The sequence below is a fragment of the Denticeps clupeoides genome, chromosome 20 (genome assembly GCF_900700375.1).
Source record: "Denticeps clupeoides chromosome 20, fDenClu1.1, whole genome shotgun sequence".
Classification (NCBI taxonomy): domain Eukaryota; kingdom Metazoa; phylum Chordata; class Actinopteri; order Clupeiformes; family Denticipitidae; genus Denticeps; species Denticeps clupeoides.
In genome coordinates this window covers 10302675-10315556 of record NC_041726.1, presented here as the reverse complement: position 1 = coordinate 10315556, position 12882 = coordinate 10302675, and the positions used below count along the sequence as shown (strand labels likewise).

At 46.5% G+C, this 12882-nt stretch overlaps 2 protein-coding genes across 2 annotated transcripts; one reads left to right on the top strand and one right to left on the bottom strand.

Annotated features, from left to right (window-relative positions):
* The first annotated feature begins 2180 nt into the window (after nucleotides 1–2180).
* LOC114770727 (tetranectin-like) lies at nucleotides 2181–3522 on the top strand. The gene is made up of 3 exons (XM_028964860.1): nucleotides 2181–2307; nucleotides 2393–2491; nucleotides 2590–3522. Exons 1-3 carry the CDS (start codon nucleotides 2208–2210, stop codon nucleotides 2982–2984), a joined length of 594 nt encoding a protein of 197 aa, XP_028820693.1. The 5' UTR covers nucleotides 2181–2207; the 3' UTR covers nucleotides 2985–3522.
* Nucleotides 3523–3572: 50 nt separating this feature from the next.
* On the bottom strand, nucleotides 3573–11226 carry LOC114770726 (CUB domain-containing protein 1-like). The gene is made up of 10 exons (XM_028964859.1): nucleotides 10919–11226; nucleotides 9370–9492; nucleotides 9066–9275; nucleotides 8638–8991; nucleotides 8190–8546; nucleotides 7632–7823; nucleotides 5717–6112; nucleotides 4669–5025; nucleotides 4492–4579; nucleotides 3573–4385 (listed from the first exon to the last, which is right to left on the bottom strand). Exons 1-10 carry the CDS (start codon nucleotides 10968–10970, stop codon nucleotides 3872–3874), a joined length of 2643 nt encoding a protein of 880 aa, XP_028820692.1. The 5' UTR covers nucleotides 10971–11226; the 3' UTR covers nucleotides 3573–3871.
* Between the last annotated feature and the right edge of the window lie 1656 nt (nucleotides 11227–12882).

The following is a 12882-nucleotide window of genomic DNA, read 5'->3' as shown; positions in this document are numbered from 1 at the left end:
ATTGTAAGTAGTTAGTATAATAGATTATCTTATTATAATAGTAATAGTGTGAATAAAGTAGAAACTGTTCATTCTTGTAACCTCCACTCTGCCATGCCATGCCGGGTAACATCAGATCAGGATGATTTTTTTAGTCTAGTTTAAACAATATTTTTATTGATTTTAAACAGGGATATAACAGGGTAACCATGTAATGTTTACTGTTTACTTTATTTTATAACCCCTTTATAAACCCTATAGCACCCCCCTCCCCTCCCTGACTCCAAGCCAGCTTTACATGCATAATAAAGGTTAGATGCCAGGCATTTAAAATAAATAAAAGGACTATGGAGCTGGAAGTGTTTTTGGTCCTGTATGCAAAACAAACATACAAACAATTAAATAAGAAGGGAATCAAACTATAAATGTATATGAAATAAACGGAGGAAGGGCCCCCACACCTGTTGAAATTTCAAGTCTGAATAACGGATTGAGTAGTGAATCTTCTCCAGGGAAAAACAGGACATAATATCTCTGAGCCACTGGGCGTGAGTGGGTGACGTGGAATCCTTCCACTTGAATAAAAGAGAACGCCTGGCCAGGAGTGTTGCAAAAGATAACAAATGCTGTTTAGCTGGAGTTAGACGCTTATCTTCCTCTTCAGTGATACCAAAAAGAGCGATCAGAGGGTCTGGTTCAAGGTTGCATTTCAGTATGTACGACTAGGTTATAAAAACGTCCCTCCAGAATTTTTCCAAATTCGGGCATGTCCAATACATGTGAATAAGAGACGCCTCTCCGCTTTAACATTTATCACAGCTAGGATCAATGTCTGGGTAGAAACGGGAGAATTTAAGTTTGGATAAATGAGCCCTGTGTAAAACCTTAAACTGTAATAAAGAGTGGCGGGCACTTAAGGAAGTTGAGTTGACAAGCTTAAGAATTTAATTCCAAGTACCATCTGAAAGTGACAAATTTAAATCTTTCTCCCAAGCAGTTTTAATTTTACACAAAGGGGTGTAACTCAAACTCCGTAAATAGTGGATATTAGGCCTTTGCGCAGCAGGATCAAACAGGAGATTATCTAGGATGTTTACTGCAGGAGCCTCAGGGAAAAAGAGCCAATAAAGTGTCTTACTTGCAGGTATCTGAAAAAATGGGAATTGGGTAGGTTAAACCTTTTAGAAAGCTGTTCAAATGATGCAAACCTATGATCAACAAACAGATCTTTGCAAAGCTTGATGCCCTTATTGTACCATTCCTGAAACACTGAATCATGTGGAGAAGGTTGGAAGAGATGGTTAGAGACGATAGGGCTGGACAGAGAGAAGCCCAGAAGACCATTGTGCTTTCTGAACTGAGCCCATACTCTCAAGGTATGCCTAATAACTGAATTGTTGATTGATTTAATTGAGGAGATGGGCAGTGCTGATCCAAGGAGTGCAGAGACAGAGAGATTTTTTTACAGACTTTATCTCCATTTCCACCCAGGCAGGACGATTAGGTTGATTATGGAAATATGCCCAGAAGATGACAGATCGAATGTTTGCTGCCCAGTAGTAAGAACGAAAATTAGGCAGAGCCAAGCCGCCATCTCTTTTAGATCTTTGAAGTAAGGACTTATTCAATTGTGGATGTTTACCTTTCCAAAGGTAAGAAGATATAATTGAATCTAAAGCACCAAAGTAAGATTTGGGAATGAAAACAGGTACAGATTGGAAAAGATTTAAAAATTTAGGAAGTGTACTCATTTTAACGGCATTAATACGTCCCACCAGGGACATGGACAGTGATGACCATTGTCCCAAATCCTTTTTTATGATTTTTTAAAACACAGTGCTGGGGTATGGTGACACTCAGTATTTTAATTAAATGTCCAGAGCTTGAGGAGAAGAGAATGGCAGAAACAGCAAACTGAAACCACTCCAAATAGACGGAATGTCAGAAAAACTGACCTGGGGGAGCCGTTTCAGACCTTCTGAGATGGAATACCATCAGCCATTCTTCTCCAAGTCTTGCCTGTAACCACAGACACCAGAGCTGGAAGCATAATTTTTGGTGACCAGAGACCAGCAGCTTCAGTGATTGCAGGTGGGTGTGTCTGACCACGTGTGAAGTGCCCCGCCCTAACCATGATTTTGGGATGGCGCGCAACCTCCAACCCCCAAGCTGTAAAGTTCATTTCTTTTGAATGCAGTTCTGTGGGTGTCTCTTCTCCATCCAGATCCATGGACTTCAGACGCACCTGTCTCCTGCTTGGAGTGACCCTTCTCTTCTTGGGTCACTCTACATCTCAACAGATGCCTGCAAAGAACATGGTTAAAAATGGTAAAAACTTTTCACCTTCATTCATTTAGTCATATTTTCAGCTCCTGCTGCCTCTAATCTGCCTAAACTGTCTCATGGAAAGCAGAACCTCAGCAGAACGCTCTCCTAAAGGATCTTCAGCTGCAGGTCTTGGACATTGTAAAGGAGGTTCATCTTCTGAAGGAGCAGCTGGCTCTGCAGATCGGTGGGTTTCTAACATGAACGTGTTTACTTTTGGTTCAAATCCATGCACTTTTACACCTTAACAGAACTGAAATGTTCATGTTCTCCTCATTTCATCAGTGTGCTTAAAGGGAGACAAACTCTATGGCAAGTGCATTCTGGCTGAAGCGGCTAAGAAGCGCTACCATGCAGCCAGTGAGGACTGCAACGCCAAGGGTGGGGTCCTTGCCACCCCATCATCCCACGACGAGAACCAGAAGCTTCACGACTACGTCCGCCGGACCATAGGTCCCGAGGAGCAGATCTGGTTGGGCATCAACGACATCCAAACCGAGGGAGTCTGGACGGACCAGACCGGATCCAGCGTGACTTACAAGAACTGGGACCCTTCGTTCAGCTCCAGTGGTGACCGCGCCCTGAATTGTGCTGTGCTCTCTGCTGGGGACGGTGGGAAGTGGCTGGATGAGAACTGTAGAGAGGAGCGGGCTTCTGTCTGCGAGTTCAACATCGTGTGAACCATCACGGCCTGCTTCACGTAGACGCCTCGGCCCACTAGATAATGGCACCGTTGACTTCTGTAACTGATCGTTTCTCTCTTCAACGTGGATTTTCTGGCCTTTTCACATTTCACAGCTGTAATTAGGGGACAAAGGAATGACAGAGGTGCAAAAACCAAAAGCAAAGATGATCATAATTTCATCTACATGGCACACTTCCTGCATATCTGCGGCTCATTACAAAACACACTTCCTGCATATCTGCGGCTCATTACAAAACACACTTCCTGCATATCTGCGGCTCATTACAAAAAGGCTCATTGCAGGGCAAAAACAAAAAGGCGCATGAATAAAGCGAACCTATTTACTGTTAGTTTATATAAAATGTCATTATAGCCAGCTGCATCTCACTTTATCATTCTTATTTCACTCCGGTCTTTTTCTTGCTGTTGTCCTGACTCTCTGACCGGTTTATTGATGGATGGCTGCTTTATATGGTTTGGTCAGATATATATTGTATGATGATAAAAAGGAATAAAACGTATTACTGGGAAAACTGACTCTAAATAAATAAATAGAACATTTTTTAAAAAAATCACTGAAAAAGTAAGTCAATCAGGTATAACACCTGCATTTATTAAAAAAATAACAGAAATGTCAGAGATAAATATTTGCACAGAGATTACAGCAGACGTCACACACAAAAAATTTAAAATAAATCCACCATCTGGAAGAAATTAAAATCATTCACCAGACAACAGTAAAACTGTAAATAAAGAAATATTATTCTAAATTTGAACAGATTGTCTTTAGTGTTTTTATATCACATTTCCGGGCGGACGGGCAGAGGGGTCGCCCATCTCGTTCAACTCTCGCCTCTCCGCTTTGCACCAGACAAACAGGGACTAATCTTCGTCTTCGTCATCGTCCCACTCGTCGTCGTCGTAATAAGGAAGTGGTAGGGACTCTTTGGTCTGGAGGCACGTGGTGTTTGGTTCGCCGCTGCTTTTAAATGTATACAGCTCATTGTCCACCATCCTGCTGTCCTGATATCCCAGACTCCCCTGCGGTCCCAGTGGGGTGTGGGCCGGCACAAACGACTCGGCCGTGTTCAGGAACATTCCGAGCACCGGTTTCCTTGTATCCGGGGGCAGCTCGGGGACGGGCGGCTTTTGGTCAGTGGGTCCGGTGAAGGAACGGTAGGTGTCCACCGCAGGGGGCCTGAAACAGTCCGTCTCCGTCCCGTTCTGCCCAGCGTCCCCCAGCAGGTGGCTGTACACCATGGTGTCATCGATGGCTTCGTACACGTTGGTCTCTTCGCCGGCTGGGGACCTGAGGACATCGTCCGCTGGACGAAACAGCTGACCTTTAGGGTTGTACATGGACAGCCGGTTGGCCTTCATCTGCTTCTTCTTATGCCTGGACAGAAAGAGAAAGAACAAGGCAGATGTAGACGAGCGCGGTAGACCGAGTGGTTCCGGAAACCCCACGGTTCAGTTCTAGGTCTAAGGTTCTGCAGACTCACTGCTTCTTGGCACAGACGATCGCCAGCACTATGAACGCGATGGTCAGCACAGCAACGAGGACGGCGAGGATGATGTTCATCAGCATCTCTGCAAAAGAAAAAAAAAGAAAAAATACAAATCAGGCAAAAGTAATTTAGTGAGTAGATAATAAAAGTTAAAAAGTAAAAAGTACTCACTGCCCTTCTTCTCCAGAGAGATGCGTCCCAGAGAGCTGAAGCCACCCTGCTGGGGTCGGCAGTTGGACATGCGGACTGAGAAACTCCTGGAGAGCTTCACCTGGTCCTCGCCGTCCCCGCCCCCCGTGCTGCTCAGGACGACCTCGTTCGTGTCTAGCTGCTGCACCCTGATGCTCGTCTGTCCCACGCCGCACTTGGGCTGGCTGATATTGGCGAGGACCAGGTTGGCATCGTACTGGTCCGGGAGCTGCACCAGCCAGGATGCAGTGGAGGACGCCGCCATGCCATCAGGCCAGCCGGGAGTGGCCAGGAGCGTCGGGCTGCTGATGGTGGGGCTCAGCTGGTAAACCATGCCCTCTGCGGTAAATGGAATATGTGCGAGAGATTTATTCCCTTCTCCTGATCTTCTCAGTCTAAAATACATAAAAATACATACAGTACAGCAGAACATAATTGACTCTACCATAATGACGTTGCTTGGGGATTTTCTAGTCATAAAATAGTGCCGGTAGCGACTGTGGTGGCCTGATCGGAGTACGGCACTGCTCCGAGTAGGAGTTTTGCTTTGCGTGCCACTTGGCGGTCAAGGTTGAAATTTGTTTAACTTTGACTGCTGTGCGCTGTGATGTATGTTTGCGCGACTAATAGAATTGAAGCTGGCTACAGTTCAGTCCATCGAAACACACAAACACCAAGCGGGAATGAAGGAAAAGTGCATGCCACATTTGGCCTGAAAGCAGCTTTAAATTCACACCTCTACTTTGAACCTGGTTTATAGGCGAGTCTAACCCACAAGGCTATTACCAATTCATGCTGTTGAAGATCTGAAGACCTCCCCTCCCTAAACACGAGAAGGATGAACGTGACTTGATGGTAATAAGCTGTTTGGCAGTAATCAATGCGAACCAGATTCAGGGTCTCTCAACCCAGTTCCAGAACATTTTCATACCTGGTGAACCTACAGAACCCCTAGGGACTCTATAAAATAAAACTAAATTATGAATGAGTGTTCAACAGTGGTTTTTATATAACACATGTGAATACAAACCAGTCTCCCCCTCGCTGAAGGACACGCTGAGGAGGGCTGCTTGCTCGTTTCCTAGGTTCCGCCCCTTTTTCACCTGTGACGCAGCTGTTGCTGGGGGCGTGGCTGAAACCACCACGTTCCTGCTCAGCTGGACTTTACTGATTGACCCAGGAGAGCAGAACTGGCCCAGCATGGATCCATCTGCCTCAGAAAGGAACAAGGAGGAGCCAGAGTTGCATTCCTGCCCTGGGAGGGACTGCCGCAGGCCTCCTTTAGGGGACGCCAGGTCCAGGGTGCTGTTGGTTGGGGGGCGGAGCAGCCAAGTGACTTTCTGGATGGGTGCTGGGAGGCAGCTGTCCAGGGTGGGGATGGAGAGGAGAGCCCCGTTCACAGAGCAGTCGGGCAGACTCGCACATTCTGTCAAGTACAAAACATCAATAATGATATTTTAAAATAAGACCTATGGAATAGTTCGATACTTATTGATTATGCAATAATGATGTAAAAATTGCTATAAAACCAGATGAAAATACAAATCGTAAAATCCCAATTTACATTACTAATCAAAAGTCTGGATTCCCTGACTGTGGCAGATTAAGATGGAGCCATTTTGAAAAATCCAATGTAAGAAACATATTTAGTATTTGTTGTATAAGGAGAAAGTGAGGTATGTACGGAACAGGTACGGAAAGTATTTCAGCCCCTTACATTTTTCTGTTATATTGCAGCCATTTGCTAAAATCATTCAAGTTCATTTTTTTCTTCATTAATGTTCACACAGCACCCTATATTGACAGAAAAACACAGAATTGTTGACATTGTTTTGCAGATTTATTAACAAAGAAAAAGACAATTTGCTCAGTATTTAGTAGAAGCTCCCTTTTGATCTAATACAGTAACAAGTCTTTTTTGGGAAACATGCAACAAGTCTTTCACACCTGGATTTTAGGGAAGCTGTTTGCTTATGGTCATTGTCTTTTTTTTTTTTTTTTTTTTTAAGGTAAACCTTTGGCCCAGCCTGAGGTCCTGAGCACTCTGGAGAAGGTTTTAGCCACATTCATCTTTCCCTCGATTGACACCAGACATTTTGTCCCAGCAGCTGCAAAACACCCCAATAGCATGATGCTGCCACCATCATGCTTCAGTTTGGACTGTATTGGACAGCAGCGCCTCGTTTTCTCCACAAATATTGCTTAGAATTAAGGCCAAAAAGTTATTGGTCTTGGTCTCATCAGACCAGAGAATCTTCTCCCCGATAGCTCAGTTTGGCCGGATGGCCAGATCTAGGAAGGGTTCTGGTCGTCCCAAGCATCTTCCATTTAAGGATTACTGGACTCTTAGGAACCTTAAGTGCAGCAGATTTTTTTGTAACCTTGACCAGATCTGTGCTTTGCTCTTAAGCCAGTTCTTCAGGCAAGAATCAATCATCATGATTCCCATTTGCTCTGACATTTATTGTGAGCTGTAAGGTCTTATACAGACGGGGGTGTGGCTTTCTAATCAAGTCCAACCAGTAGAATCAAACACAGCTGGACTACAATGAAGGTGTAGAACCATCTCAAGAATGATCACAAGAAATGATTGTCACAGCAAAGGGTCTGAATACTTAGGACCATGTGATATTTCAGTTTTTCTTTGTTAACAAATCTGCAAAAATGTCAACAATTCTGTGTTTTTCTGTCAATATGGGGTGCTGTGTGTAGATTAATGAGGAAAAATGTAATATAAATGATTTTAGCAAATTGCTGCAATACAACAAAGAGTGTCAATACTTTCCATACCCACTGTAGTTTTACGCTAATGCGAAAAAAATGCAAAAACCATGAATGAGAAGGGGCAATAAATCTTTTGACTTCACGCAGTTCAGATCTGCATCATTGCTGAAAATAAGTGTATTAAAAACAAGAATATCTTTAAATGCTAGTAGAACTGTTACCAAAGGTACTGCTGACTGTGAGGAGCAGGTCCTCGCTGGGACAGTCCAGGAAGGACAGGGTGGTACTGGTCTTCGGAAGGACTGTGATGAACTCCTTGACTGCAGAGTCCATTTTCATCTCGCAGTAGGACTGGGCGTTTCTGTTCTCGATGGTGAGGGTCAGTCCCTCTGGCATGACCACGGTGCACAAACCTGAGGGGCAAAACTAATCATTAACAGGCCAACACCAGACCTGGAGAGATGCTAATCCTGAATTTGGGGCTTTAGAAGAACCTGATAAAACTCTGCAAAGATGCTGATTAAGCTTTTTTTAAATGGAGAGCTTTGCTGAAGTTCTCATTTGGTCTAAAACTAGGCTTGGGAATGGGAAACAGACCCCTAGAAATGACGTGCAGGACTTTTCATCCACACACACCAGAACCTGGTCTGGAACACTGAATATGGTAGAGAAGATTTCTGTGGTGTAACTAGATTGTCTCCCTGGTACATTTACATCACACCATGTCTGAAATCCTGGAGAACGTGGGTGGAGAAATGAGGAGAACATAATCTACATACGTGGCTGGTTGCTGCTGTACACAGACACGTTGAATCGGAGCACGAGGGGCTGACTGCCTGTTGTCCTGCAGTTATGAAGGACCATGTCCACCTCGCCCTGCAGGTTCACAGGCTGTGCGTCAGTCACGGCTTTGCTAACCGCTGCCTTGCCTTCCTGCAGGTACTCCACGGTGGCGGAACCCATCTGGCACTGTGGTAGCGTGGTCTCTAGGAATAAAATGGTAGCATTGTGCATTGGCGGGACGGTGAAGTTCCACCGCATCTGGTCCTCGGTCGGGAAGCCGGCAGGGTAGTTGGCTGAGAAGAATTCGGTGAGGGAGTGTCCACGAGGCAGCAGGGCTTCCACAGTGGCTATTGCTGCAGATACAGAGAGGAGAAAATCAACCACCACAACGTGCCTCAAGGTCCACCAAAATTGCTCCTTCCTTCATGTGGTGTGGTCCCTTACACTTAGAAGAAGGTCCAAGTGACACCTTGATGGCAGACATGTTCAGCAGTATGTGTCCTGGGAGGGACAGGGTCACCCTGCCCTTGTAGCGAATTTGGATGTGGGAAATGGTGCCGTTTCTGCAGAAGGTGCCGATATTGGTGACTCCGGTGCGCTGGTATAAGATGATTGTGAAGGTGTGCTGGTCAGGACACGTGTCTGAAGGAGAGATCTGTCTCATGCCAGGATCCGGGAAGTCCAGCTGGAACAACATCGACGAGGGGACTTTGACGTCCCAGGTGAAGCTCCGGCTGAAGTCTGGGAAGTGGGCGGAGTCGGCGTGGATGTCACTGCTGCACTGGTCCTGTGTGCATTCTGAAGGAGAACCCAGACCTGGTCAGACTGCGTAACCAGCAGCAGAGAACGCAGCGCCGTGAGAGGAAACGTACCGATCTCCTGGTTGAACTCAACCCGGAAGGCCTCCTCCGGCTGAGCGCAGCTGAAGTCAAGCACGGTGCTGAGGGGCCCGTTCAGCTTCAGGTCCGGTGGAGAGCAGGACGGAGGCTGGCTGTCCCGGACGCACGCCTGGCACGCCGCTGCCCCGGGCTTTTTACTGATGGTGAAGGTGGCGTCAGAGGTCACGTCCATGCTCCTGCCCCCTGGAGACAGAACGATGCAGGCGAGATGAGCTTCTACATATGGATGAAAAGCCAGGGAATGCGAGTGTCGGGTGGCGGACACGGGCGGTCTCACGGGGTTCGGCGGCTTGGGTGGGGACGGCCGTGGGATCGGGTTCACTCCCAGGAGAAGTAACCAGAGGTACAGCAGGTGTGGTTTCTGAAGACACTTGAGGGTCCACAGTCATTTCCTGACTCGCTGGAGGGACGGGACAGGAAAAATATTATTCTGGTGAAAACGCAGGAAGCCTGCAACATTTCTAGCACTTCGAAATGCTTCTCCCAGGTCAGCACTGGGGTGACGGGAACTTCTGACCTCAAATTAGGAACAATCGGAGAAAACAGCAGCAGAAATGGGACTTGCTTGATTTCACCTCAAACCCCCCCTGCGAATGTCAGCGTGGTGAGCCAACAGCTGCTCTACTTTTACCGGTCATTCGTGTTTTCAACATGGCGTCGACTCCGGCCGTAGCTCGATCATGAGCTTCACCTTACAAAGCAACAAATGCAGCATATTAAGACACCAGATTTCAGTCTCTGATTGAGAACATGGCTGATAGGAACCGAGAAGGTCTTCAGTCAGTGCTGCCACTGTAGAGCTGCAGGCTCTTGCGTGTCTAAACCTGCGAGGCGCTGATTTCACAAGCACATTTCTTCCTCTCCCTCGGAGATCCACCGAATTTCACCTCAGCAATAACCTCACTCAAACACATCTAGCTCACTGGCAGCGTCCTGCATTCGTTGAGGTCCACCTCACAACCAAAAGGTGAGACGATGGGACCAGGTGTCCTTGAAGGATTACTGGCGAATGGAAAAGGGGGTTCTCACTAGAACCGATGCCTTCCTGAATCTAATGAAGATGGCAGGAGAACATCAAAACCAGAGACCAGCACTCACACCAGGCATCTATAATTAAAGAGATGAAATGATAACAAGCTTCATTTAGTAGTAGCCTAGAGGCCAAGACACCCGCTATGAACCAGAAGACCCAGGTTCAAACCCCACTTACTACCACTGTGTCCCTGAGCAAGACACTTAACCCTGAGTGTCTCCAGAGGGGGACTGTCCCTGTCACTATTGACTTTAAGGGGCTCTGGATAAGGGCGTCTGGTAAATTCCACATATGCAAATGTACAAATGATGGTCTCCATTCCACACACAACAGCTTAATGATCACGTTCTGCTCTACTGCTGCACCAAAACAATTCAGATGGTGGTCTTCAGGAGATCTTCAAGTGTATTTAAGGGGACCTGCATTACTGAATTCTGTCGGTCAAGAACCTGTTGAACACGGTGACTGGAAAACTCGAGTTCAGGGGCAGAGACTACCTTCTGGAAACTGAGATGTCGCTGGAGTTTCACTTGCTGGATTGGTGGATTTTCCCTGAGCGCTAAGATCTGACTGGTCAGAGTCCTGCATGCGGGTTAATATGAATCTCCAACGCCCTTCACGCCCCTAAACAAAGTTCTTGTTATAGAACCCGGGTTCCTAACATGCAAAATTGATCACTTTCCGAAACCTGCGGCCGGTAGAACATGCGACTCCAAGTGCATGAGGCAATAAATGTACAATCCGTAATCCCAGCGCCGCGGCTCCCGGGCCGGTTGCGCCGGGAGAAGCTCACCTGAGAGGCGCGCAGCCAGCAGCGCGCAGAGCGCCAGCAGCGGGGACCGCATCTCGGCCACGGTCAGACGCCAGGGCGCGGAGCGCGCATGGAGCGGAACTTCTGCCACTTCCTGGTCGGCGCCACCTGCGGGGCCAGGGCGTGGCCCCGCCACCTGTCCGAACTTGACGCGCGCGCCCCCGCCGGGTCACGCGCCTCGTTAACAAGAATTGTTCGTGTTCATCAGTAAATAACCAAGCGCTTGTTTGTGTCAAATCGCACTAAATTCCACTAGTTTCTTGTGGAATTGTGGCCAACGCGCGCTGTGGTATTTTTGGCTGCCTGCACAAGCCCAGAAATGAGAACTGCATTCCACATGAAGTGACGCAGAAGGCCTGGGGTCCTGTGCGCAATCATCAAATCTCGCGGGATTTCACCAGGTGTGCAGGTAGTTGGACGAGACAGTCGCATGATGAATTTATTGCACATGTTACGAAAGCTGCAAGAGTTTAAAAATTCGCTCAGTGGCCTGCGGTGTGCGGTGTAGTTACAGGCGCTGGCCGCACGGTGTCACTGCTACGTTTATCAATAGTTCAATTCATGCACGCAGTATTATTATAGTAGTTTAATGCATGGGCACTGAACATTTATCAGTATATGCAGCACACAGTATAATTATATAATGTTTAATGTTGAATGGGCATTGAACATTTAACAGTAATTTAATTAATGCACACTGTCTCTGTTGCTTATGGAACAGGGAACCAACACCTCATGGCAAATCATCAGATTATGTATGGAAAAGTTATCCTACTTGTTATCCTATCTTATTATTGCATCATTATTACAGTGGAAAGGATGATCTTCATAGCACTGAGCTGTTTAAGAAACATGAACATCATTTCTTGGTTCAAAATTAACACACAAGACCAAAGCTGGCCAGGGTAGAGTCCTATCACTTGTCCTGTTTTCACTTGTCCTTTGCAACTGGAACCTAGAAGGGACGCTTTTCACGCTATACAAAGAGAACCACAAAGTGTACTGCCTGAGAGACTACCACAGATACAGACCTGCAGAACTGGTCCAGCATGAGAGGTTCACCTGAAACCACAAAGTAAATCTGGGCACTCCTGCATCTCACCGTCTGGTCAAATCTTCTCATTAAATAAGATCAGCTGACGGCTCACCTTTTAACAAATTCATTCCTTTCAGGATGTTTTGCACCAACCATATGGCCTAAAAATAATATAAAATGAATGAGTGGAAAAACACAAAAACTGTCCTCCGGAAGCTTCAGGTGGGTTTTTACAGTCATTTCGGCATCTTCTTCCGCAGATTCCGAGAAAACACCAGGTCATCTCACATTTATTTTCTTCACTTAGATGTGTCAATTATCAGTTAGAGACTTGTCCAAGTTCCGTAGAGATGTGTTTTCAGCAGCGATTCCCTCAGAGATTTAAATTCTCAGTGTAGAATCTCGACCAGCTCTTGTCAGTTGAGTCCAGGATGTCGGCTTTCACATTTACAGCATTTACCAGAGCGACTTACAATCAGTAGTTACAGGTACAGTCTCCCCTGGAGACACTCAGGGTTAAGTGAACCTGGGTCTTCTGCTTTATAGGCTAGTGTGTTACCCACTAGGCTACTACCACCCACCCATTTCTTCATGAATACACTGTGAAAGCACCGGTCAATGTATTCCTGAAGAGTTTTTTAATTCCCCCCGCTGCCTTCACTATTCATTCAAAATTCCCGCCAGGTCTCCAGCGGCTGACGTCACGTATGGCATTTCCTGTAGCTCCTCGCCATAAAGAATTAAGGAAGTTGGTGAGGAGATAAATCACAGGTAAATCCTTGAAAGTCACCGCATTGCAGATCTCTGCCAGAACACGCACAACATTTCAAAAAGGACGCAGAGGGGAAAATAATTTTTATTAAATCCTAAAAACAAAACACACATCCCCTGCACCACCACAGTGAAACGG

What these genes read in the sequence shown, in the direction of transcription:
- LOC114770727 (XM_028964860.1), top strand. Translation starts at nt 2,208, where the DNA reads ATGGACTTCAGACGCACCTGTCTCCTGCTTGGAGTGACCCTTCTCTTC. An exon ending in AAAGAACATGGTTAAAAATG is followed by an intron (nt 2,308 to 2,392) that starts GTAAAAACTTTT and finishes CATGGAAAGCAG; the next exon opens with AACCTCAGCAGAACGCTCTC. An exon ending in GCAGCTGGCTCTGCAGATCG is followed by an intron (nt 2,492 to 2,589) that starts GTGGGTTTCTAA and finishes TCATTTCATCAG; the next exon opens with TGTGCTTAAAGGGAGACAAA.
- LOC114770726 (XM_028964859.1), bottom strand. Translation starts at nt 10,970, where the DNA reads ATGCGGTCCCCGCTGCTGGCGCTCTGCGCGCTGCTGGCTGCGCGCCTC. An exon ending in ACTTGGACCTTCTTCTAAGT is followed by an intron (nt 8,547 to 8,637) that starts GTAAGGGACCAC and finishes CTGTATCTGCAG; the next exon opens with CAATAGCCACTGTGGAAGCC. An exon ending in CTTCAGCGAGGGGGAGACTG is followed by an intron (nt 5,026 to 5,716) that starts GTTTGTATTCAC and finishes CATTTACCGCAG; the next exon opens with AGGGCATGGTTTACCAGCTG.